The sequence below is a fragment of the Pogoniulus pusillus genome, chromosome 23 (genome assembly GCF_015220805.1).
Source record: "Pogoniulus pusillus isolate bPogPus1 chromosome 23, bPogPus1.pri, whole genome shotgun sequence".
NCBI classification, from domain to species: Eukaryota; Metazoa; Chordata; class Aves; order Piciformes; family Lybiidae; genus Pogoniulus; species Pogoniulus pusillus.
In genome coordinates this window covers 9,938,147-9,963,031 of record NC_087286.1, presented here as the reverse complement: position 1 = coordinate 9,963,031, position 24,885 = coordinate 9,938,147, and the positions used below count along the sequence as shown (strand labels likewise).

The following is a 24,885-nucleotide window of genomic DNA, read 5'->3' as shown; positions in this document are numbered from 1 at the left end:
GGGCTGTGTGCTCTTGTTCTATCCCTGGGCCCCACCTGGCTACAACTTCCTTTCATGTAGGTTGAGGTTGGATATGAGGAAGCACTTCCTCATGGAAAGGCTGATTAGGCACTGGAAGTGACTGCCCAGGGAGGTGTTTAAGCAAAGACTGGATGTGGCACTAGGTGCCATGGTTTAGTTGATGTGCTGGTATTAGGTCATAGGCTGGACTTGATGATCTTGGGGGTCTTTCCCAGCCTCAGTGATGCTGTGTTATTTGGAAGAGGCTGTGTTCTCCTTTGCAAAGCTGTATGCTCACTTGAGACCTCACCTCCAATCCTGCTTCCAGTTCTGGTGTGCCCAGCAGCAGGACACAGAGCTGCTGGATCAAGTCCAGAGAAGGGGCACAAAGGTGGTCCAAGAGCTGGAGCACTTCTGAGGATATGCTGAGGGAGCTGTGGGTGTTTGGCCTGGAGAAGACTCTAATGGCCTTAGAGCTGCCTTCCAGTACCTAAAGAAACAGAAAGGCTGCAGAGAGGCTTGTCATAAGGCTGTCTTGTAAGAGGACACCCTTGCAAGAGGGAGTGGTTTGAAGCTGAGGGAGAGCACTGGAACAGGCTCCCCAGAGAGGTTGTGGAGTCTCCTCTAGAGACTTTAAAGGCCTGTCTGGATGTGTTCTTCTGTGACCTGAGCTGTGTCCTGCTCTGGCAGAAGTGTTGGGCTTAATGATCTATTTGGGTCCCTTCCAGCCCCTGACATCCTGTGATCCTGTGAGAGCAGGGTTACACTGAATCCTAGGAAGAAGTTCTTCAGTACAAGGGTGGTGAGACTCTGGAACAGGTTGCCCAGAGAGGTTGTGGCTGCCTTCTCCCTGGGGGTGTTCAAAACCAGGCTGGATGAGACTTTGAGCAGTCTAGCCTAGTTGAAAGGTGTCCCTGCCCATGGCAGGGAGGTTGGAGTAGATGATCTCTGAGGTCCCTTCCAGCCTGAGCCGTTCCCTGATTCTATGAAGACTGAAAATATCAGCTCAAATGAGATTAATTTGGTGGCCTTTACAGAGTGCTTCCCATCTTTGTTGAGGTCTAGCATTCTTTAATATGCAGAACACAGCCTTCTGCTTTCCAGCCACAACACAGGAGCAGTACAAATGGCTCCTTGACTTGCCAACTGGCCTGAAAATGGCTACAAGTGACAAAGTAGTTTATGAGGCACCAATGTGGCATTGAAGGGAAGAGTCAAAGAGTATGAAGCTGTCACGAAGACAATTACAAGACAGACAAACTATGAGTCCTCTGCTCCTTCTGGGGAGCAGTTACTTCTCCCTTGGATGACTCATACAACTAACTGCTCATCACTGGGAATGAATAGCCTGACCAAGAGCCTGTCCAATAAAGCAGGCCTGTCCTGATGGCCTTCCAAGTGCTTCATTTGCATTTGTTTGGTGCTTGGAAATAGATGTGCAACTATGAAATATTGCTACAGCACATGAACAGGAATTAAGGCAGGAGCTTGCACTCATTCATCCCTCCTCAGCTGAGAGTGAAGAGCTATTTAAGGAACTATTAATACTCTGCTGCCTGGAAACTAGAGGAAGCTTTTAGGGTCGCCTTTTTCTCCTGTCTTTTCCATGCAGCCTGTGCTGTGTAGTGCTGCAACTACCAGTAAGTGTTTTAAGTTCTTTTTCAGGTGGGAATACCTTTGAAAATAGATCTTCCACATCCTAGGCAGCAGCTCCTTTCTTTCAGTGCAGTGTGAAAGGAAGAATGGCCTGGAAACTATCCCTGGATGCACTGTTAAGAAAATCAAACCCAAAGAAAAAAAACCACACAACACCAAAGAAAAAAGCCCAACCCCACCACAAAAACCAAACAAGCAAAAAAAAAACCCCAACCAACCAAAATCAACCAAAACCCAAAGGAAAATCAAATAGAGCTGGCAGTGGGTTTCCTTTTAAAAAGATCCTACACATCCGTGTGAACTAAGCTCTAAGAAAGCTAAATAGATCATTTTTTAAGATTTAGGCAGGGAGAGACCTGATTCTTGGATCCTCTTCATCCCCAAGCTCAAACTGGATGTTCACAGTTAGCACAAGTAGAACTGAAGCTTGAGTGTGAACAGGTAGTCGTTAACTTCTCAGTGACAAGAAAGATCTCTCCGGGATTAGGCAGTGCCTGATGAGTGGAGGTGAGTGCTTGCAATGTGTTCTTACATTCATTAATGCCTCCCACATCCTGGAATCTCAAATTATTGGATTCATTATCTCTTAGGATTTGGAGGACAGGACTGTTGAGGAGCAGCTGAGGGAACTGGGGTTTAGGCTGGAGAAAAGGAGGCGGAGGGGAGACCTCATTGCTCTCTACAGCTCCCTGAAAGGAGACTGGAGCGAGGTGGAGGGTTGGTCTCTTCTCCAGAGTAACAACTACCACCAGAGGAAATGGCCTCCAGTTGCCTCAGAGGAAGTTTCAGTTGGAGATCAGAATAAACTTCACAGCTGAAAGGGCTTTCAGATACTGAACCAGTAGCCTTGGCACAGTCAGAGCATGGTTGGACCGGATGATCTTAAAAGGCTTTGCCAACCACAGCGATTCTGCTATTTTGTGAGTATTTGGTTGTGGGAAAGAGAGGAGTTGCATCTTCTTCCCTCTTGGGCTGTGGAAAACAAATGTGTGAGACACAAAAAGCAAAGGCTGTGAAATGCAGTGGTCAGACAGAGGTTCCTGTGCTCATGACTGTGCTGTCTGTGCAGCTTCCACAGATGACAGCGCGGCAGAGAAGAAAGGTGGAACGCTTCACGCTGGCTTAATCGTCGGCATCCTAGTGCTGGTCCTCGTCGTGGCTGCAGCCATCCTCGTGACCATCTACATGTACCATCACCCAACCTCAGCAGCTAGTCTCTTCTTTATAGAGGTAAGACAGCACTGACAGGCTGTGCCACCAGGCCTGGCATTTGCTCAGGATCGTGGAGCTCTGCATCTGGAAAGTGTTCCTGTGTTGGTAGAGTCAGCTTTGAAGGAACAGATCTCCCCTAGCAGCTGCTGCTGCTTTGTTCTTTGCATGTGGGCCCCTGCCAGCTGTGGGAAGTTCAACAAAGCCAAGCACAAAGTGCTACACCTGGTCAACCCCAAGCACAAATCCAGGCTGTCTGAGGGGTGGCTCAAGAGCAGCCTGGAGGAGAAGGCCTTGGGGGTGTCAGTTGGTGCCAAGCTGCTGAGGAGCCAGCACTGGTGGCTGGCAGCCCAGGGCCAACTGTGCCGGTTGCAGCCAGAGCAGGTTGAGCAGCAGCACAGGGAGGGGATTCTGCTTCTCTGCTGTGCTCAGACTCCACCTGCAGCACTGCAGCAGTTCTGGGGCCGCCAGCACGAGAAGGACCTGAAGCTGCTGGAGAGGGTCCAGAGGACACTCTAAGGTTGTTCATAGGGCTGGAGAATCTGCCCTGTGTTGACAGGCTGAGAGAGCTGAGGAGAAGAAGAGCCTGGAGAAGAGAAGGCTCCAGGGAGACCTCGGAGTAGCCTTCCTGAAGGGAGCTACAAGAGAGAGGGGAGGGATTTTTCACAAGGACTTGGAGCAATAAGACGAGGGGAAGTGGCTTTAAGGTGGAAGAGGGAAGGCTGGAGATAAGGAGGAAATTCTTTGCAGTGAGGCTGGTGGGACACTGGAACAGGTTGCCCAGGGAGAGATCTCTGAAGTCCCTTCCAACTTCAGCCACTCTGATTTTGCTGTAGATAGAATGAAAGCTCTGTAACCAGTTAAGCTTCACAGGAGGTGCTCCCAATTATTGCTCCAAGGGAAAATTCTTTTGGGGCATGCATTTCTTTCTATTGTTTTTAGCTGGAAAACTGAAATGTATACATCCTTAACTCTCCAGGGGAGCCAGCTCAAAGGAAGATTTTAGCTGGAAGCCTGTGCTTGCACTTCTCTGTATTCCTTTGTAGAGTAGTTCAGCTTAGAGCCTGGGAAAGGTTCTTCTCAGCTGATTTTAACATCTACATCTAACATCATCTCCCTTGATGTTTTTTATTGGTGTAGAGAGAAATAGATTCTGTTAGGCCATGATTCATCTGGCCTGTTTGAGACATCTCCTTTAGGGTTAGATAAATTTGCATTTGTCTCCCTCAAATGCAGGCAACTACCTTAGCTGCAGACATCTACACTGCAGGTGCTGATGTGCAGTCAGCTCAGCTCCGCTCTACACAGTCACTGAAGGCAGGCTGAGAGAGCTGGAGCTGCCCAGCCTGGAGAAGAGAAGGCTCCAGGGAGACCTTAGAGCTGCATTTCAGTAGCTGAAGGGCACCTTCAGGAAGGCTGGGGAGAGACTGTTTGGAAGGCCTTGTGGGGATAGGACAAGGGGCAGTGGTTTGAAACCAGAGTAGGGCAGATTTAGGTTGGACATCAGGAGGAAGTTCTGCACCCTGAGGGTGGTGAAATCCTGGAACAGGTTGCTCAGGGATGTGGCTGAGGCCCCATCCCTGGAGACACTCAAGATCAGCCTTGCTGTGTCCCTGGGCAGCCTGCTCTAGCTGGAAGTGTCCCTGCAGCAAGAGAGGTTGGACAAGATGACCTTTGAGGGTCCCTTCAACCCTGTGAAGCTGTGAGTCCAGTCCCTATGTGTATAGCAGCAGCTCTGCCTTAGTAGCAGTTGCTTTGTGACACAGACTGTGGTGCAGTGTGGGTGTTAGTGCTCAAGCTGTCATTCTTTTGAGCTAAGAACCCAGTTTGAAGGCCACAGCCCTTGCCTGCATGCTCCCACCCTCCTTGGAGATTTTCCCAGTGTTGTTGTGATACTTAGAAACATACATGTACTTACACACACGTGGACATACTTAGGTGGTTTTAAGTTGTTTGGTTCCCTTCAGCTTGGACATCTAAGCTGGATAAGGTCACAAATCTCTTTTTTGCAGCTGGCCACACAGAGAGCTGACCTGGTGCTATGGGAGCCAGGGAGTGACCTTGGGGAGATGGAGAGGAAGGAGGAAATGAGCAGCTGCAGGAGCAAATAAAGTAACAGTGCATGGTCAGAGCCTGGGGGTGCAGCTCAGCTCCCTCGTTTCACTTGAATGTTGTCTTTACTGGTAAAGTTAAGCTTAGGACTGGTTTTTAGCACAACGACCAAGCAGCATAGAAGGATCTGCATTCCTGTCTGTAACTCTGTCAGTCTGGCAGCAAGGTGACTATCAGTGTGGACTGAGGATGGTTCCTGCCTCCTGAGCCCAAGCTGGGGTGGTCTGAGAGAGCAGCAGTTGCTGCAGTTGAGCTGCACTGGGGGTTGTGTTGCAGTATCTGGAAGTATTCTCTGGCACACAGATCTAGCAGTAGGTTGTCTTTGGATTTTGACCTTCTGCTCATCCCCTGCCTGCTTAGAGGAAGGAAATAAAAGGAGAAAATAGGCCATAAGGCTGGATACAGTTGTTAGTGCTTCAGAACTCGGGAATTAATGAGCATTGCTGGCTGGCTGTTGTACATCTCTGCTCACAGCAGCACTTCACAGCTGAGAGCCAGCGTTTCGCAGGCAGTCTCCATGAGCCAAGGTGCTGCATTGGTGCCACAAATGCAGTCTGTGCCTTCAAACAAGTGAGGGAGGAGGCAGAGCAGGCAAGAAAGCAGAAACTGTAGTAAAAGAGATGGATCCTCAGCTGGCTTAGGGGATGAAGCTCACACAGCTCTGCTGATTTCTTCAGGGACCTGGCCCCTTGCTCTTATTCCATACACACATTTTACAAGGGATTTGGCTTTTCTTGTTTGAAAAAGGCTTGACAGAATCACAGAGTGGTCTGGGGTGGAAGGGATCTCCGAAGCTCATCCAGTCCCATCCCCTCTGCACTCAGCAGGGACATCCTCAACTAGGTCAGGTTGCCCAGAGCCCTGTCCAGCGTCATCTGGAATATCCCCAAGGATGAGGCCTCAACCACCTCCCTGGGCAACCTGTTGCAGTGTTTCAGCACTGTCCTAGTGCAGAACTTGTTCCTCACATCCAATCTCAATCTGCTCTGCTCTAGTTTGAAGCCATTGCCCCTGTCCCATTCAGTTCTTTCATACCCAACGACTGCAGTCCTTGTTGAGCTGAACTAGGTCTGGCTGGGGAGGTTTTTTCCTTGACATCCAATCTCAATCTGCTCTGCTCTAGTTTGAAGCCATTGCCCCTGTCCCATTCAGTTCTTTCATACCCAACAACTGCAGTCCTTGTTGAGCTGAACTAGGTCTGGCTGGGGAGGTTTTTTCCTTGACATCCAATCTCAAACTGCTCTGCTCTAGTTTGCAGCTATTGCCCTCGTCCTGTCCCTGCAGGCCTTTGCAAACAGTCTCTCTGCAGCCCTCTTGTAGCCCCTTCAGGTACTGGCAAGCTGCCATTAGGTCTCCCCAGAGCTTTCTCTTCTTCAGGCTGAACAACCTCAGTTCCCTCAGCCTGTCCTTGTAGCAGAGCTGCTCCAACCCCCTGAGCATTTTCATGGCATGGTCATCAGTTTAATTTTCTCCACAAGTCCAAGTCCAGGCTGAGTTGAGTTTGCTGCAGCTGATGGTTAAAAAAGAGAGAGTAAGTATCATTCTTGATGATTAAAAAGGTGAGAACAAGTATAATTCTGCTCTTCTTGCAGAGTCCTGCAGGGCCCTGGCACTTCAGGGATTGTCATTGCTCTCCCTGGCAGCACCTTGTACTCATAGCAAAGTTGTTTCCTCCAAAGCTGGTGCAGCTCAGCAGGAACCAGCAGCTCAGCAAGGGAAACCTGAATGGGCCACAGGGGAGAAGCACTGAAATAAATCATTAACACTGACAATAAAAGTCAAAGGTGGGGGGGAAGGAGGCATTCTGCATCTCATCTGTCAGCAGCCAGCCACTTAGGTGAACCTAAGGTGGCAGAAACGTTGTTGTAGCCAGAAGTGGCTTCAATCACAAAGAGAGGCTTTAAACAAGCACTTCTATCACAGAGGAAAACACATGAAGCCAATAGATGATCCTACTGGCTCTGAAGCCAGAAGCAATCCTTATTTCAGAGCAGTTTCCTCAAAATATTAGATTAAGATAGTGTCAGGCAATTGATCTTTCCTTGTGCCTGGAAATACATCTCCAGAGTGCAGCTACGGATGTTTAAAGCCTCAGCCAATCCTGGCTGTGGTTTGCATGGTAAGTTGAGTGCTTCTAGAAGGCTGATGCACAAATTCTAACTGCATAAACAGTATCTCAGGTAATTTTGAGCAGAAAAATGCATGTTACAGGCAAGACAAGCCAGCAATGTGCTCTCATGACCCAGGCGGCCAAGGGCATCCTGGGGTGAATTAGAAGGGCTGTGGTTAGTAGGTCCTGAGAGGTTCTCCTGCCCCTCTACTCTGCCCTGCTGAGGCCACATCTGGAATATTGTGTCCAGTTCTGGGCCACTCAGCTCAAGAAGGACCTCAAAGAACTGCTTGAGAGAGTCCAGCCCAAAACCTCCAAGCTGCTGCAGGCAGTGGAACACCTCCTGTGAGGCCAGGCTGAGGGAGCTGGGGCTGGGAGCTGGCAGCAGAGGAGCCTGAAGACTGCCCTCATTGCTGTGCTGAAGATGTGCAGGGCAGTGTTGGGAGGATGCAGCCAGGCTCTGCTCAGGGGTGGCCAAGGGCAGCAGAAGGAGCACTGGGGGCAAGCTGGAGCAGAGGAGGCTCCATGGAAACATAAGGAAAAGGTTTTTCCCTGTGAGGGTGCTGCAGCCCTGGAGCAGGCTGCCCAGAGAGGCTGTGGAGTCTCCTTCTCTGCAGCCTTTCCAAACCCACCTGGATGTGTTCCTGTGTGATTTGCCTTAGGTAATTTTGTTCTGGACCCTCCTGGTGCAGAACTTATTCCTCATATCCAATCTCAATCTGCCCTGCTGTAGTTTGCAGCTGTTGCACTCATCCTGTCCCTGCAGGCCTTTGCAAACAGTCTTTCTGCAGGCCCCCTTCAGGTACTGGCAGGTCACTATTAGGTCTCCCCAGAGCTTTCTCTTCTCCAGGCTGAACACCCCCAGCTGCCTTAGCCTGTCCTCGTAGCAGAGCTGCTCCAGCTCCCTGACCATTTTCATCACATGGCAATCATCAGTTTTGTTTTCTCCACAAGGCCAGGCTGAATTGTGTTCCTCCCCTCTGGACCCAGATGCCATGTAAGCTCATGCAAGGTCCCAAGTGGTTTTTCTCTGTCTTTATTTGCTTAAAATAATGCTCCCAAGGAGGCTTTAGTCATATGAGAAGAATCCTAGTCCTGCTTTCCTGCTTTGGGATGCACTGGAAGGAAGCAGAAGTTACAACTCTCCAGACACAGCTTGGCAGATTTCCTCTGGAAGTTCTAATTCCAGAGGAAGAAGCACATATATGTATATATACATATATATATATTCCTTGTTAGATTAGATGACAAAGCTAAGGAATTAAGTCAATACTCAGCTTTGCTTTCTCTCAGTTTTATTGCTGCTTGGGGTCTGGAGAGCTTAGGGGGGAGCAGGGGGTTTGTGTTTTTGCTCTGCTGCACAGAGAATAAGAGGAGGGGATGCATTTAGACACTTCCTGAGCTGCCTCACTAACTCTAGGAGCTTTGGATCTCCTGCTATCAATGAACTTACTTTTAGTTCTCTCAATTAAAACCTGTAGTGTCTCTAGACCTTTTTGGGGTCAGCAGACAAGGCAAGGAATTGACAGCTAGTCAGGGCTCTCTTTTAAGGCTGAGAAGCAGTTGCAGTACCCACAGCACGCTCAGAAGCTGGAGTGAAGCTGTCAGCAGGAATGGAAGATCTCACCTCAGGCATGAAGGGAAACCACAGCAAGTTGCCTTTGTAGTGTTTGGAGGTGACTTTCAAATCTGTTGGTTGATTTCTAGCAGCAGAGCTGATGTTTAGGTTGTAGCACCTTGTGGCAGTAGAACCATCACACATCTGTTCCATATTTCATACTCTGCAAAGGTCACTTAAAAAGAGCAGTCCAGAATTTACATCTAGTTTCTAACAGCAATGTGGCAAAGTAGAAGCTAAGCATGGGTACACCTGAAAATGAAATTAGAGAGCTGCAGAAGAAGGACACAGAGCTGCTGGAGTGAGTCCAGAGGAGGCCACAGAGATGATGCAAGGGCTGGAGCAGCTCTGCTGTGAGGACAGGATGAGGGAACTGGGGGTGCTCATCTGAGAGGAGAGGGGGAGGGGGGAAGGGGAGGGAGATTTGAGGAGAGGAGATTCAAGGAGAGGAGATTGAAGGTGAGGAGAGGGAAGGGGAAGAGAGGGGAGACATTCTATCTGCCTTTTAGTGCCTGAAGGGATCCTACAGGAAGGCTGCAGAAGAACTTTTCGTAAGGGTGTCTAGAGACAGGCCAAGGGGGAATGGTTTGAAGCTGAGGCAGACCAGGGTTAGACTGGAGCTGAGGAAGTTCTTCAGTAGGAGGGTGTTGAGAGCCTGGAACAGATTGCCCAGAGTCTGTGGATGCCTCCTCCCTGGAGGTGTTCAGGGCTGGGCTGGATGAGGCCTTGAGCAGCCAAGTCTAGTTGAGAGGTGACTCTGCCCTGGCAGGGAGGTTGGGGTTGATGATGTCTGAGGTCCCTTCCAACCTAAGCCCTTCCAGGATTCTCTGGAAGCTCAGCCCAGCTCATCCTTCCACACTGCCATTTGATAGTTTTGCAATGGGTTTTCATTTTTCTCTTTCCATTAGAGACCTCTTGGTCAAATTCTTCCCTCATTTTCTGTTCTCACACTATTCCAGTTCCAATCTAGAGTAAGTTCTTTACCTTTAATTGAAGTACCCCTGATTTACTTCAGTGAGCCTGAGAGCAGACTTTAGCAGTAACCAAAATGCCTGTCTTAATTTTGAAACCACACTGAAGCAAGCTTAGGTAGAACAAAAAAAAAGGCCTCCCAAGTTTGAAGAGGTAAAGTTTTCATATTAGGAAAAGGCCCTCTTTAAAGAGGACAGTGTTCCACCTTCCCACCTTGTAGGAAAGTGCTGCACTGAAAAGTCTGGGGTGTTAAATTACCTGCCAAGCAGAATTTAGCTCCAAATGCCTCAGAAGTAGCCTGACCCTGCAAAGGGAGCGAAAGGAAACAATTGCTCCTTTGTTGTGTCGTTTGAATGCTGGTCACTGAGGAAGACCTTGCTCTGTTACCTGCACACAGCTGCTTGCTCTGTGGTCTCCCCAAGATTCTTCAGTGGATGCTGCCCAACAGCACCATGAGTCTCAAAACAGTATGGCTGTGGCTCAGCTCCTCCCCTCCCAAGTTGCACAAGGGGAGCGTTAGTTTGGAGATCAGGAAAAACTTCCTTCCTGCCAGAGGGGTCAGGTGTTGGAACAGGCTGCCTAGGGCGGTGGTGGAGTGACCATCCCAGCTAGACACTTGGGGACATGGTTTAATGAGCATGGTGATGTTGGCTAGAAGGTTGTACTCAGTGATCTTTGAGGTCTTTTCCAACCTCAGTGATGAGGACAGGAAATCAAATGCAAAGTTTATTTCCAGAGGAAAGGTGACAAAATCAAACTGTTTGCATTTTCAAACTGTCTCTGGAGATGTGGACTGTCACTTGCCTTCATCTTTCCTCCTGCAGTGTTTCTCTGTAGGCTGCTCTGCCTTCCAGTTCTTCTTGCCAGCACAGGCAAAGAAACAGGGAGCAGCAGATGTGGCCAGGGCTGGGTGATAAATTGGAGTGGCTGATCTTAGAGGTCTCTTCCAACCTGGTTGATTCTATGATTCCATATGGCCAAAAATATAAATGAATTTCCCTAGGGAATGATCTTTTTAGGTGAGATTTTGCTACTAAAAGCTTTTTAGAGTTTCCCTACTTGCGTGAAAAGCTCTTCCCTTTGACAGACCCCAGCTTAGTCCCCTGAAGTCTGAGTCTTCCCAGACATTAATTAGTTTGCAAGCACAAGAGTTTAAAATCACTTTTCCTTCCCAGAGGCATCGCAATCACAGGGGAATTGTTTCCTCTGCCCCAGAGAGATCTCTTTCTTTCTTCATTAGCTGCTTTTAAAGCAGGCAGCAAAGATCCTGATGAAAATTGGGCAGCATCTCTTACGACTCTTGCATCCAAGAGCTGTCAGAGTTCAGATGAAAAGGGTGCTTCTCTTTGATCCATCAAAGTGAATTGCTTGAGTGGAAATTATGTCACTTGAAATAGAAAGTCATTATTTTGTCAGTACTGCACCAGGAAGGCAGAGTGGTGTTGGGAATCATTTTTGAAGTGCAGTTTTGTTTGACCCTGCTCTAGAGTCTGTCAGCAAATCCCTCTGCAGAAGCAGAAAGGAAGAGCAGTGGACTGATCCTTTCCAGGGGATGAATCATAGACTCAGGGTTGGAAGGGACCTCAAGGATCATCTAGTTCCAATGCCGTGGGCAGGGACACCTCACACTAGATCAGGCTGTCTAGAGCCTCAGCTGGCCTGGCCTTAAACACATCCAGGGATGAGGCTTCTACCACCTACCTGGGCAACCTGTTCCAGGGTCTCAGCACCCTCATGCTGAAGAACTTCTTCCTAACATCCAGTCTGAATCTGCCCGTTTCTAGCTTTGGTTCATCCCCCCAGTCCTATCACTACCTGACAGCCTAAAATATCCCTCCCCAGCTTTCTTGTAGCCACCTTCAGATACTGGAAGGCCACAAGAAGGCCACCCTGGAGCCTTCTCCTCCCCAGATTGTACAGCCCCAACTCCCTCGGTCTCTATTTCATCCTCTGGCACTAGTGCTAATTAATTAAGTCTTAGTAAGAGCCATCACCCACAAAGAAGGATTCATTCCTCTGACGTTTGCTGCTGAGCTGTGCCTCCCTGTTCCTCTGCTAGCTACAATTTTAGCACAAGAGAGAGGCCAAAAGTGCAGAAGTGATTTGTTGTTAAGTTATTGTTACGTCCTTGGGGTTCTGAGCGTTGACGTGTTTGTGTTGCTGCCGTTACAGCGACGTCCAAGCAGATGGGCAGCAATGAAATTCAGAAGAGGATCTGGACATCCTGCCTATGCTGAAGTGGAGCCAGTTGGAGAAAAAGAAGGTTTCATCGTCTCAGAGCAGTGCTGAGAGCTCTAGGACAAAACACCAGTACTGGCCTACAGGTGTAAGACATTCACTTGCCTCTCTTGAAAGAAAAGGAGCCCTAAGCTGCTGTAGCCTGATAGGAAGAAGATTTTGGATAAGCTTTGTCCAAGAAGAAAAACTTATCTAAGACACCAGACCACCACTGCACAGTAGTCGTTGTTAGCAGACTGGCCCTTGCCAGTGGACACCTAGGGTATCAGAAGGCTGGCACAAGTGCCATGCTGTTGGCTTTAGGTACGGGGATGCCCAGTAATCAGAACCATAATAAAGCTTTGGTGCACCAGGGTCTTACCCTTTGCTTCAAGTGTTCTTCTCTGGTATCTCCAAGACCCAGGGACAAATCCCTACCCTTTCAGTGCAAAGGGTTCAGAGGTGCCCAAGAGCAGTGTCTCAGTGCAGATCAAGAGGAATTAAGAAGGAATCATTCCAACACTTCTCCTTGTGGGCGTGGAATCCACTGTTCTCCATTCCAAATTAGCCTGCCCTCCTAAGTGAGTCCCAGTGTATGTGCTTGCCAGGAGCAGTGCAGTGTTTCCTGAGCATTGCTGGTGCTTGGCCTTCCAAGCAACTCATCTTACACAAACTGGTAAGAAAGGAAGGCAGCAGAGAGCCTTTCATAACCAAATCATTTTGGTTTGTGGGAGTTCACAACAAAATTGGGCTGATTACAGAGTCACAGAATGTCAGAGGCTGGAAGGGACCTTGGAAGCTCATCTGGTCCAACCCCCTTGCCAGAGCAGGGTCCCCTAGAGCAGATTTCTGGGTTTCAATGTTCACTGTTTGCTCCAAGGGTTACCTTTCATTTCCCAGCAGTAGGCTGAATGAAGCAAAGGCAACTCTTAGCTGCCAGAGATCTTGTGGACCACTTCTCAGGCAATGTGACATGAAAAGTAAGATTTCAACAAGTGGGTTTCTATCCTTTGCCATTCCAGTGCTGAGTCCTAACTGAGAAGCAGCCTGGACATGAATGTGCCCCTTGCAAGAGGTTCCGACCCAAGTGTGATTGAACCCTGCTGACTCATGGTGATTTTGTTTAATGCACATAGCAGTTTGCATAAATATATATATAAAAATATATATATATTAATTGTTTTTTCTTTTATAGCTAACACAAGGCAGGCTCTTGTGACTGTTAAGAGGGCATTTTGGTCACCCAGACAAAGGAAATGGCTTTGCATTGCTGCATACTTCCACTGAGTTGTAAAATAATCCTGACTATTAGAATATTTTTATGTTGCATAGGGAAGGTGGTCAGGGTAGTTGCAGTGCCATGAGCTGCCTGCCTCTTGGGACCACCCTTCCTTGTAATATTGACCCTTTCCCTCCCTGACTTGGGACAGACACACCTAGAAATTGACAGGATCAGAACCTTTCACAGAAGGGGTTAACATACACTGAGAACCAGGAGTGGGAGCCTAAGCACTTCCATGATCCAGGCCTGAGCTGTTGACCTCTCCCATTCAGGTATTGTATGCACATTTCATGGCAGCCAGTGACTATCCAAGTTTTTATTACCTGCTGTACAAGGCACCTGAGGAGTTCTGAGGTCAGCTCTGCAGCACTTTCAGCTTCAGACCTCGAGCAGCTGTAACAAGTCATAGATACCACCTTTGATAGCACAGCAATTTACAGTTCTTGTTGATGCTTGTATGGGCTGAATTTGGTTACTCAATGCTGTTTTCAACCAACCAAGCAACCAACCCTGATTTCTCCTTGTTCTTTTGTCCAGTAAATGATACAATCCTGTACTCCCTGTATTCTTTTCTTTTCATTCTGTCTAGCACACTTCGAGTTATTTTTTTCACCTGCTTGAAACCATCTCAAGCCAGCTTGGAACTGGTTCAGCACCTGGCTGACATTCATCTGCAGGTACTAACAGCCAGATCGTCTTGAAGCCTGCTGAAAAGCCTGTGGCAAGGAGCTGTTGCGGTCTGCACCGGACTGGTGAGCCCTGCTCGGGATTAGGTTGCAGGCTGCTGCTTCCCAGAGCAATAACTCAATGTATGCACATATTTACCTGGTGACACTCATTTTGATTCAATAAAAAGCTGTCAGTCCACATCACTTAGACATGTAGTTGGTGTGCAGTACTTACCAGCAGGTCTTCTAGGAGCCTTGGAAGGCAGCAGCTAGGGTTCATCGGCCAAATGAAGCTTCCAGGTGAAGGATGTTGGCATCCCAAGTGAAATAATTTTTATGCCAGAGCATGTCTCAGCAGAGTTCACTCAGAAACTTAGTACTGCAATAGGTTCAAGGGAGAGTTCATGAGGGGTAAAGATTTCTAGGGTTATGGGTTTACAGCTCTGCACTTTGGCTGATGCACTCACATGTGGCACATTTTCACCCACAGTGAGACGTCAGCTGGAGTGCTGCATCCAGCTCTGCAGCCCTCGACACAGGAAGGACATGGACCTGATGGAGCAGGTCCAGAGGAGGACCATAACAATGCCCAGGGGGTTGGAGCAGCTCTGCTACAAGGACAGGCTGGGGGTGTTCAGCCTGGAGAAGAGAAGGCTTCAGGCAGACCTAATAGCAGCCTGCCAATACCTGAAGGGGGCTACAGGAAGGCTGCAGAGAGACTGTTTGTGCAGGCCTTTGCAATGTCTGCAAATCAGAGCAGAGCAGATTGAGATTGGATGTGAGGAACAAGTTCTGCACCAGGAGGGTGCTGGAACACTGCAACAGTTTGCCCAGGGAGGTGGTTGAGGCTCCATTCCTGAAGATACTGAAGGTGAGGCTGGACAGGGCTTTGGGCAACTTGCTCTAGTGTGAGGATGTCCCTGCTGAGTGCAGGGGGGTTGGACTGGGTGATGACATAATTCCAGCTGGGTTTCTACTTTGTTAATAAGTCAAGCTGACACATTAAAAAAATATGCCAATATTAGCCTCTAAGGGTGATGAAATGTTGACATTAACTGAGAATCATAGAATAGTTTAGGTTGGAAGGGACCTCAAAGCTCATCCAGTTCCAATCTCCTGCCATAGGCAGGGACACCTCCCACTAGAACAGGTCACTCAAGGCCTCATCCAGCCTGGCCTTGAACACCTCCAGGGAGGTAGTGGATGCCTTCTCCCTGGAGGTGTTCAAGGCTGATTTGGATGTGGCCTTGAGCAACCCAAGTCTAGCTGAGAGGTGTCCCTGCCTGTGTCACAGAGGTTGGAGTTGATGATCTCTGAGGTCTTTGCCAACCCATTCTATGATCCTGTGAATACTTAGCCAACAGATATTCAGTACTACAACATTTACTAACAGAAGGAGGATCACGCAGTGCCTGAAGTCAATAACTAGCCCAAAGGCAAGAAAGATCTGTTCTTGCCTTCCTGCTTTCTAGGCACAGTTTTCTACAGTTATCTTTACTCACCCAGGTTGCATGAGGCCTTGAGCAACCAAGTCTGGTTGAGAGGTGTCCCTGCCCATGTCAGGGAGGTTGGAGTAGATGATCTGTGAGGTCCCTTCCAACCTGAGCCATTCTGTGATTTAAATCTCAAGAAGGTAAAACAGTAAGTCAGACAGGACAAGGAGCAATGGATGGAAACTACAGCAGAGAACTTGCACCTCAACTTGGGGAAGAACTTCTTGAGTGTAAGGCTCACAGAGCCCTGGCACAGGCTGCCCAGAGATGTTGTGGAGTCTCCTTCTCTGGAGCCTTTCCAGCCCTGTCTGGATGTGTTCCTGTGCGACCTGTGGTCCTGCTCTGGCAGGGGGGTTGGACTGGCAGATCTCCAGAGGTCCCTTCCCAGCCCTGACATCCTGGGATCTCCCAGAGAGCTTGTTGAGAAAAGAAAATAAAACTCCAGTCTGTAGCCATTAAGAGATCCTGGCACTGTGGAAGAAATGCAACTGCAATCTCAGCTCCCAGAGGCACACTTAGAGTGCTGCAGCCTTACTTAGTTGCCTGCCCTGTGACAGGGGCTGTGGAGCATGCAGGTGGTTCCTAAGGATACAACAGAATCACAGAACGGTTTGTGTTGAAGAGACCATACAGAACATCCAGTTCCACCCCCTCCCTGCCATGGGCAGGCCCCATCCAGCCTGGCCTTGAGCACCTCCCGGGAGGGGCATTTACAACCTGCCTGAGCAATTTATTGAATATCTATTCTGGATTGCCTCCTTGCTCCAATTTTGTGACACTGGGGTAGGTGCTCACTGAACCCTGCTTAGAGGGGGTTTCCTCCCCCCCTTTTTCACTGACTTTTCCCCTTACCCATTCTTATTGGAGTTTATGGATAAGATGAGTGATTTATCTGTGTTCTGAGCATTCCTGTGAAGCAAGGCAGAGTTTCAGAGAAGACTAAGGTGAAAGTGTTCCTTTTTTCCTTAAAACTGACTTCCTTGCTCTCAACAGCTTCTGATGTTGATTCAGTGATCCACAGAATGGTTTGAGTTGGAAGGTACCTTAGAGCTCATCCAATTCCAACCCCCCCCTGCCATGGGCAGGGACACCTTCCACCTAACCCAGGTTGCTCAAGTCCTCATCCAGCCTGGCCTTGAACACTTCCAGGAAGGAGGCAGTCACAGCCTTCCTGGGCAACCTGTACCAGTGTTTCACCACCCTCACTGGAAAGAATTTCTTCCTAATCTCAGCATCAGAATCACAGAATTTCAGAGGCTGGAAGGGTCCTCAAAAGCTCATCCAGTCCAGCCCCCCTGCCAGAGCAGGATCGCCTACAACAGATCACACAGGAACACATCCAGGCAGGTTTTAAACATGTCCACAGAGGGAGACTCCACAAGCCCCCTGGACAGCCTGTTCCAGGGTTCTGTCACCCTCACAGGGGAAAAAATTCCTCCTCATGTTTCCATGGAAGTTCCTATGCCTCAGCTTCCACCATTGCCCCTTGTGCTGTCCCTGGGCATCACCCAGCAGAGCCTGGCTCCAGCCTCCTGGCACTCACCTTTACATCTTTACAAACATTGATGAGGTCACCTCTCAGTCAAAGTCTGTCCTCCAGCCTCAATATGCCCTCCTCAAGCTTCAATCCATTGCCTCAGGTCCTGTAACTCCAAGCCCTTGTGAAAAATCTCTCCCCAGCTCTCCTGGAGCCCCTTCTGGTACTGGAAGGCTGCTCTAAGGTCTCCCTGAAGCCTTCTGTTCTGCAGGCTGAACAGCCCCAACTCTTTCAGCCTGTCCCCATAGTGGGGGTGGTGCAGCCCCCTGATCATCTTCGTGGCCCTCCTCTGGACCTGCTCCAGCAGGCTGTTGTCAGTGACAACCTCCTCCCTTGTACCACTGTAATTCAGCTTCAGCTGGTTTGTTAGCAATAACGTGTGTGATGGCACCTTGAGGCCACACAATGGTGCATCACTGCCTTTTGAGGAACGGTGGAAGCCAGAGGAGACCTTCACAAGCTGAACAGAACATTTGATTTCCTAGCTTGTTGGCCAACAGAGGTCAAGGCACTAAACTCACCACTCAGGTATCTGAGCCAGCTGAGTAACTGAATCAGTGTCTTGCCAGCCGAATGTGGACAGCGGTGGAAGAGGAAGCAGTGAGGCAGTTTCACCAGGGACTAGATCTTTCTCTGCAGAAAAGAAGGCTTGCATGGAAAAGAGGAGAATGCTTCAGTATTCTGTTCAAGCACCTCTTGCATAAGCAAAAGAAACCATAAATGACAAGATCCATCTTTTTTTATCTAGAGAGCACGGCTAAACAAGGCTCTGCAAGCAGCTGGCATGAGCTGGCAGGGTTTCACTTGCTAGGTAGGTGGTTGGAGCATGCAGAGTACCCCATGCTGCTCCATGTTCCAGCTGACAGGCCATCAAAGGAACATTTCTACTTTGAGCACTGAAGCAGTGGCTCTGGTGCCCCTTTCTGATGCTAGCAATGAAGCTTTGTATAAGGACAAGATTTGGCAGCCACCTAGAAGACACCTCAGCTGTGCAAACTCATGGTGCCATACTGTTAGCCACTGGGAGAAGGACTCCTATGAGGAGAGGCTGAGGGAGCTGGGGTTGTTTAGCCTAGAGAAAAGGAGGCTCAGGGGTGACCTCATTGCTGTCTACAACTACCTGAAGGGAGGTTGTAGCCAGGTGAGGTTGGGCTCTTCTCCCAGGCAACCAGCAACAGAACAAGGGGACACAGTCTCAAGTTGTGCCGGGGAAAGTGTAGGCTGGATGTTAGGAGGAAGTTGTTGGCAGAAAGAGTGATTGGCATTGGAATGGGCTGCCCAGGGAGGTGGTGGAGTGGCTGTCCCTGGAGGTGTTCATGAAAAGCCTGGATGAGGCACTTAGTGCCATGGTCTAGTTGATTGGCTAGGGCTGGGTGCTAGGTTGGACTGGATGATCTTGGAGGTCTCTTCCAACCTGGTTGATTCTATGATTCTGTGACTGGAGGAGAGCACAAGGTCAGCTCAGATCAATAGGCTGGCTCTTGGATAATCACAGAATGTTAGTGGTTGAAAAGGATCTCCAGAGATCATCCAGTCCAACCCCCTGCCAGAGCAGGATCACCCAAGGCAGGTCACACAGGAACACATCCAGGTGGGTTTGGAATGTTCACTTGACATTGAGGAGAGCCTGGATACCTCTTGGCTCCAACCTCCTTGCAGGGAGCTATAGAGATCTCAGCCTCCTCTTCTGCAGACTGAACACCCCCAGCTCCCTCAGCTGCTCCTCATGTGCACAGTTCACTTCAGCAGCCTTGTGCCGACTCCAGGGCCATTGCTGAGGACATTTCATGCTTTTCAGTGCACTTCTCTGTCTCTTACAAGACTGTCCAATACCTGCCCCTAGCCTCACTGTTGGTGAGACCTCATTCTAAGTACTGTGTTCAGTTTTGGGCTCTCCAGTTTAAGAGGGACAGGAATCTGCTGGAGAAGGTCCAACGGAAGGCTACAGAGATGGTATGAGGACTGGAGCACTGCCTGATGAGGAGAGGCTGAGGGCCCTGCACTTGCTTAGTCTGGAGAAGAGAAGACTGAGAGGGGATTTAATCAATGTTTATAACTATCTGAGGTCTGGGGGTCAGGAGGGGAGGGACAGGCTCTGCTCACTGCTCCCTGGGATAGGACAAGGAGCAACAGATAGAAGCTGCAGCACAGGAGGTTCCAGCTCAACACAAGGGGGAACTTCTTTACTGGAAGGGTCCCAGAGGCCTGGCACAGGCTGCCCAGAGAGGTTGTGGAGTCTCCTTCTCTGAAGCCTTTAAAGGCCTGTCTGGGTGTGTTCCTGTGTGACCTGAGCTAGATTGCATGGTCCTGATCTGGCAGGGGGGTTGTACTCAGTGATCTCTTTGAGTCCCTTCCAACCCCTAATGTCCTGTGATCCTTGTCTTTGGTTCTTCTCCAGCACTGCTCTAGCTCTGCTTTCTCACTTTGCTTTTGTGCAACCCTTTGAGTCCTGAATTACACAGTGAAATGTGTAACCTTCAGTGTCACTCAAGGCTTGAAGGCATTCATAGATTTGTGGAGTGGTTTGGATCAGAAGGGACCTTAAAGATCATCTAATTCCAGCCTCTTACCATGGGCAGGGACACTTTCCACTAGCCCAGGTTCCTGAAGGTCTCATCCAGCCTGGCTTTGAACACATCCAGACTTCTGCTTGCAAATACTTCTACTCTCCAGAAAATTAGGGAGACCTGATGCCACCACCTGCCTTGTCAGCAGCCCCACGTGGAGTAAAGTGCCTCAAGATGAGCAGGGAAGCAGGATCACAGCCTTGCACAAGCCCACTTGCAGCCCCTCATGCTCACCCACGCCCAGCTGCTGGCCAGGATGCACTTTAGGTGTCATATATTTCCTCCATGCAGGGCCCAGAGCAGTGAGCGATGCAGAGCATGCAAAACCCAGAGCACTCCACTAGCATGAAAGATGACACAAGGTCGTTTCACTCTGGATCTCCTGCAGCACTGATGTGCATCCTGCTGTGAGGACCTGACAGTTCCCCCAGTACTTCTCCCTCCATGCCCGAGCTGCTGCTGAGCACATCAGGGAAAGGTGGCAAGTACCTGCGGCTTGACTTGGCCTGCAAGCTGCTGCCTCAAGGGAGCCAGAGATGAGCAGAGCCTGGTGGGAGCTGACAGTCAAGCTTTTAGAGGAAGCCTACATGTAGAACTGTAGCTAAGGGTGTACATTTTCCTTCCTGGACACGAGCAGGTGGTGTGAGCTTGCAGTGCAGAAGGCCAATACCAGTATCAGACCCAGAAAGCCAAAGCAGCAGCAGGTCTGAGCATTCCCTAGTTCCACCCCTGCAGACATGCCGGAAAGCAAAGAGATCTCTGCACAGGCCAACAGTCTAGGGAGGCATGCTGGAGTACTGGCTACAAACACAGAGTGGCTTCCAGGACCCACAGGTGGTGCATTTTGTTGTTAATCACTCAAGCAGCTCTACAGAATCACAGAATCGTTAAGGCTGGAAAGGACCTCTAAGATCACCAAGTCAGAGCATCAACCTGACGTATCCATGGCCACTAAACTGTTTCCCAGAGTGCCATGGCCACAGGTTTCTTGAACACCTGCAGGGATGGGGGCTTCACCCCCTCCCTGACCACTCTTGCAGCAAAGAAATCTTTCCTAATCTCCAACCTAACCCTTCCCTGGTAAAATTTGAGGTCATTTCCTCTCCTTCTACCACTTGATACTAGGGAGAAGAGGCCAATCCCCACCTCACTCATTTCAGAGAGTTGTAGGGAGGTCTCCTCAGCCTCCTCTTCTCCAAAGTAAACACCCCCAGCTCCCTCAGCTGCTCCTCCCCAGCCCTGTTCTCCAGACCCTTCCCCAGCTTTGTTGCCCTTCTCTGGACCTGCTCCAGCACCTCAATGTCCTTCTTGGAGTGAAGGGCCCAAACCTGAACCCAGTGCTTAAGGTGTGGCCTCACCAGTGCTGAGTCCAAGGGGACAATCACTGTCCTGCTCCTGCTGGCCACACTATTCCTGATCCAGGGCAGGATGCTGGTGATCATTTTGGCCACGTGGGCACACCCTGGCTCAGCTTCAATTGCTATTAAACAATACCCCCAGGTCTTTCTCTACTGAGCAGTTTCCAGTCACTCTGTTCCAAGCTTGGAGCATTCATGGGGTTGTTGTGACCCAGGTGCAGGACTCAGCACTTGACTGTTGAACATCATACAACTCACCTCAGCCCATCAATCCAGCCTGTCCAGGTCCCTCTGCAGAGCCTTCCTGCCCTCAAGCAGCTCAACACTGGCTCCCAGCTTAGTGTCATCTGCAGGTTTACTGAGGGTGCACTCAATTCCTGTTTTTGAAGCCCCTTTAAAAGGGTTTTTCTCTCAACAGAAAAGAAAAAAAGCCAAAAAGCCTTAGTCTTTCCTTGCAAGTTCTTCCTGGTACTGAGCAGCAAAACATCACTTTATTCCCACCAACTGGGATTGAAGACTCAATGCTGCCAATTTAATTCTATCAGAAGCACTGACTGGCTCCAAGATAGGCCAGAAAATACTTGAATGGGGACAGGTTGGATGAGACCTCCAAGCTCATCCAGTTCAACCTAACACCCAGCCCTCTCCAATCAACCAGACCATGGCACTAAGTACCTCACATCCAGGCTTTGCTTCAGCACCTCCAGGCACAGCCACTCCACCACCTCCCTGGGCAGCCCATTCCAACACCAATCACTCTCTCTGCCAACAACTTCCTCCTAACATCCAGCCTATACCTCCCCTGGCACAACTTGAGACTGTGTCCCCTGTTCTGTTGCTGGTTACAACCCTGGGTATTGCAGAAGACATTTCCAAACCGAGGGCAGTAATCAGGCTACAAAAACTAAATGAGAGGAGGACTTCTAATGCCCCAGGAATGCTGCACTGCTGGCAAATGGGAATTAACAACAAGTAATGGTTTAGCCTGGAGAAGAGAATGCTCGGGGTGACCTCACTGCTGTCTACAACTACCTGAAGGGAGGCTGTAGGCAGGTGAGGTTGGTTTCTTCCCCCAGGCAACCGGCAACATTCATGGGTTGTTGTGACCCAAGTAGGACCCAGCACCTTGCCTTGCTGACTCTCACACAGCTTGACTTGGCACATCAATCCAGCCTGTCCAGGTCCCTCTGCAGAGCCTTCCTACACCTCAAGCAGCTCAACACTGGCTCCCAGCTTAGTTCCATCAGCAAACTCAGCGAGGGTGCATTCAGTCTCCTTGTCTGGATCATTGCTAAAGACATTAAAGAGATAAAGGTATTAAAGAGATAAAGATACATAAAGCTGCAGCTACTAACGTGTGGCAGGTTTGCTTTGTTCCACTGATGGAGTGAGGGCTGGCAGTAATTTGAGGTGGGTTTTCTACCCAGTTGACTATGCATTTACAATGGAACAGTGCTTCCCCTGGGTTTTTTTCCCCTGGTTTTTTGTGCTTCTTCTGTTTTCTGCCTTCCTCTCTGCCGTTTTCAGCATCCTACATAAACAGCAGGGCAGTGTAAAATTGTGCATCACCCTTCACCTTCTCTTTCAGAGGAAGATGGAGATTTCAGCTTATGGCCACTATAAAATGATGATTCATTGAAATTCAATCATGTGTGTTGTAAGACTGATTTTTTCCCCCTCTCCCTCTTTCTCTTTCTTCAGGTTTCTGCTAGAAGATTTATAGCATGTGCTATGCTATATAGCTCAGTCCTTCAAAGGCCTGATGTTTAAGAGTTTCTGACCTTTAAAGAGCCAAATTTGAGGGGTTTATTGACACTTTGTAATTCTAGCCCATCATTGCTCCCATACTCATCACTATTCTTCTTCCAGAACTACCTCTGTAAGTTTGAAACTGGTAGCCAAGGTAACTTTATTCCCAAATGTCCTTCACACATATATTTATAACTCTTCCAGCACATCATCAGACTTTCTTTGCACCACAGTGCTGTTGCTTTCTTCTCTCCCTCTACTCTGGCCTGGTGAGACCACATCTTGAATAATGTGTGCAGTTTTGGGCTCCCCAGTTTTAAGAGGGACAAGGATCTGCTGGAGAGAGTCCAGTGGAGGGCTACGAGGATGAGTAGGGGTCTGGAGGGCATGGCTTACGAGGAGAGGCTGAGAGATTTGGGGCTTTTTAGTCTGGAAAAGAGAAGACTCAGAGGGGATTTGATACATGATAAGTATCTGAGGGCTGTGGGTCAGGAAAAGGGGGACAGGTCTTTCCAACCTGCTTCAGTCTGTGATTCTGTGATCTCCATCTATGCAACAACAAACTGTGATGAGCACACAGCTGGAAGCTGCTTTCACAAAGAGTCTGGATAGAAGCTGATGGAAGAGTGGAGGCATTAAGGTGCAAGCTGAAGGTGGTCTCTAAGTGGGGACCTCCAGCCTAGGCAAAAAGAGGAGAAGCAGGGTAGATGTGCAGAGCTTCTCACTTGTCCAAGGATCAGACTGGCTATAGAAAGGAAAGGAATTCTTTGTCCTAACCACCCCAAAACACTGTTTGACCTTGAACTCCTTCCCTTAATCCCATGAGGTTCTACTGACCTTTCCCCATCTCCTTTCCATCCTATGAAGTTCTGACTCGTCCCATCTCCTGCTCATCCTACCAGAAGTGACACTGACCTTTCACAGTCCACCATCCCTCACTTCCTATATGCCACTTCCACCACCACATTGAATTTTCCACTTTAAGCATGGGAACACAAGAAAATCACTCATGCTTGAGACAGAAGATTTTCTTTAGCCTGCAAAACTGAAGTCTTTAAGCTGGCTCCAAGCTAATTCATCTCTGCTGTAAGCCAGCCCAAGCCTGTGGGTTGAACTGGGAATGAATTTGTTCTGCTGCATTCACCTCAGAGAATTTAGAGCATAAAAAGGAACATTTCAGCTTTTTTTTCCAAAATTCTGAATCCTCTCATCACATCTAAGGCTAAGTCATAATTTGTCAGGCATTGGTTTGTTCTGTCAGAGAGCTCTTTCATTTTGCACTTACCTCCAACAGCCTCCTAGCAAAGCGATGAGTTCTGGAGTCTCAGTGTTTCACCCAGTCCCAAGCAGCTCAGCTGGGGAAATGGCTTCAAACTAGAGAAGAAAAGGTTTAGATTGGATGTGAGGATTTTGTCAAGCCAAGTTAATAAATGTTTGTATTGCCTTTTCCTAAGCAGAAATTGATCACTAGGAAGGTTCTCCTCTCCCTCTACTCTGCCCTGCTGAGACCACACCTGGAATGCTGTGTCTAGTTCTGGGCTCCCCAGTTCAAGAGGAACAGGGAACTATTGGAGAGTGTCCAACAAAGGCTACAAGGATGATGAAGGGACTGGACCATCTGTCTGATGAGAAAAGGCTGAGAGCCCTGGGGCTGGTTAGACTGGAAAAGACTGAGAGATCATCTTAGAATCACAGTCATAGAGTCAGTCAGGGTTGGAAGAGACCACAAGGATCATCCAGTTCCAACCCCCCTGTGTGACCTGCCCTGGGTGACCCAGCTTTGGCAGGGAGGATGACCTGGATGATGTCTAGAGGTCCCCTACCATTCTGAGTTTCTGAGGTTCTATTTAGATATGAGAGCACTACACAGCAAAACTTGTGACACATTCAACACAGGGTTTGAGTTGTTCTCTCTACATTAAATTCTGCAGAATCATAGCATCATAGAATCAACCAGGTTGGAAGAGACCTCCAAGACCATCCAAGTCCAACCTAGCACCCAGCCTTTGTGATTAGTTTTTATCTCTGAGGATGGTAATGCAATTGATACCATTAATGCTCTCAAACAAAACCTGGAATTGCTGGAAGGGGAATGCTAACAGTTTGCTAAGAGCAGACCTTTAGTTTTAGCACTGCCTCAAGATAGTGACTTTGAAAAAGTGTAGCCTTGCACTAATTAAACCAATGTCATCACAAGCAGGTTTCTAATGCTTTTAAGTTTTCACAAAGTCAAACTCCAGGGGAGGACAAACTACAACATTCATATCATTATCTTCAAGTAGCACCTAAGGAGTATTAGTAAATAGTGCAGAGCTTGGAAAATTGCTTGTAGCAATT

At 48.8% G+C, this 24,885-nt stretch overlaps 1 protein-coding gene and 1 long non-coding RNA gene across 4 annotated transcripts in view; one reads left to right on the top strand and one right to left on the bottom strand.

Moving 5' to 3' along the window:
* The window catches only part of PLXDC2 (plexin domain containing 2), a 290,185-nt gene extending 277,910 nt beyond the window's left edge, over positions 1–12,275 (top strand). The window contains exons 13-14 of one of the 3 annotated variants that reach the window (XM_064162532.1): positions 2,726–2,886; positions 11,850–12,275. In XM_064162532.1, coding sequence (XP_064018602.1) covers positions 2,726–2,886; positions 11,850–11,966 — 278 coding nt within the window. In that variant the 3' untranslated portion in view covers positions 11,967–12,275. Of the gene's footprint in view, positions 1–2,725; positions 2,887–6,569; positions 6,766–11,849 lie in introns of those variants that run through there. The other 2 variants (XM_064162533.1, XR_010306540.1) reach the window with 2 other exon arrangements.
* Positions 12,276–15,352: 3,077 nt separating this feature from the next.
* Positions 15,353–23,914, bottom strand: LOC135185636 (uncharacterized). Its single transcript, XR_010306541.1, has 4 exons — positions 23,834–23,914; positions 21,832–22,090; positions 17,396–17,522; positions 15,353–15,468 (listed from the first exon to the last, which is right to left on the bottom strand). It is a non-coding gene; the product is annotated as an uncharacterized LOC135185636 (long non-coding RNA).
* Between the last annotated feature and the right edge of the window lie 971 nt (positions 23,915–24,885).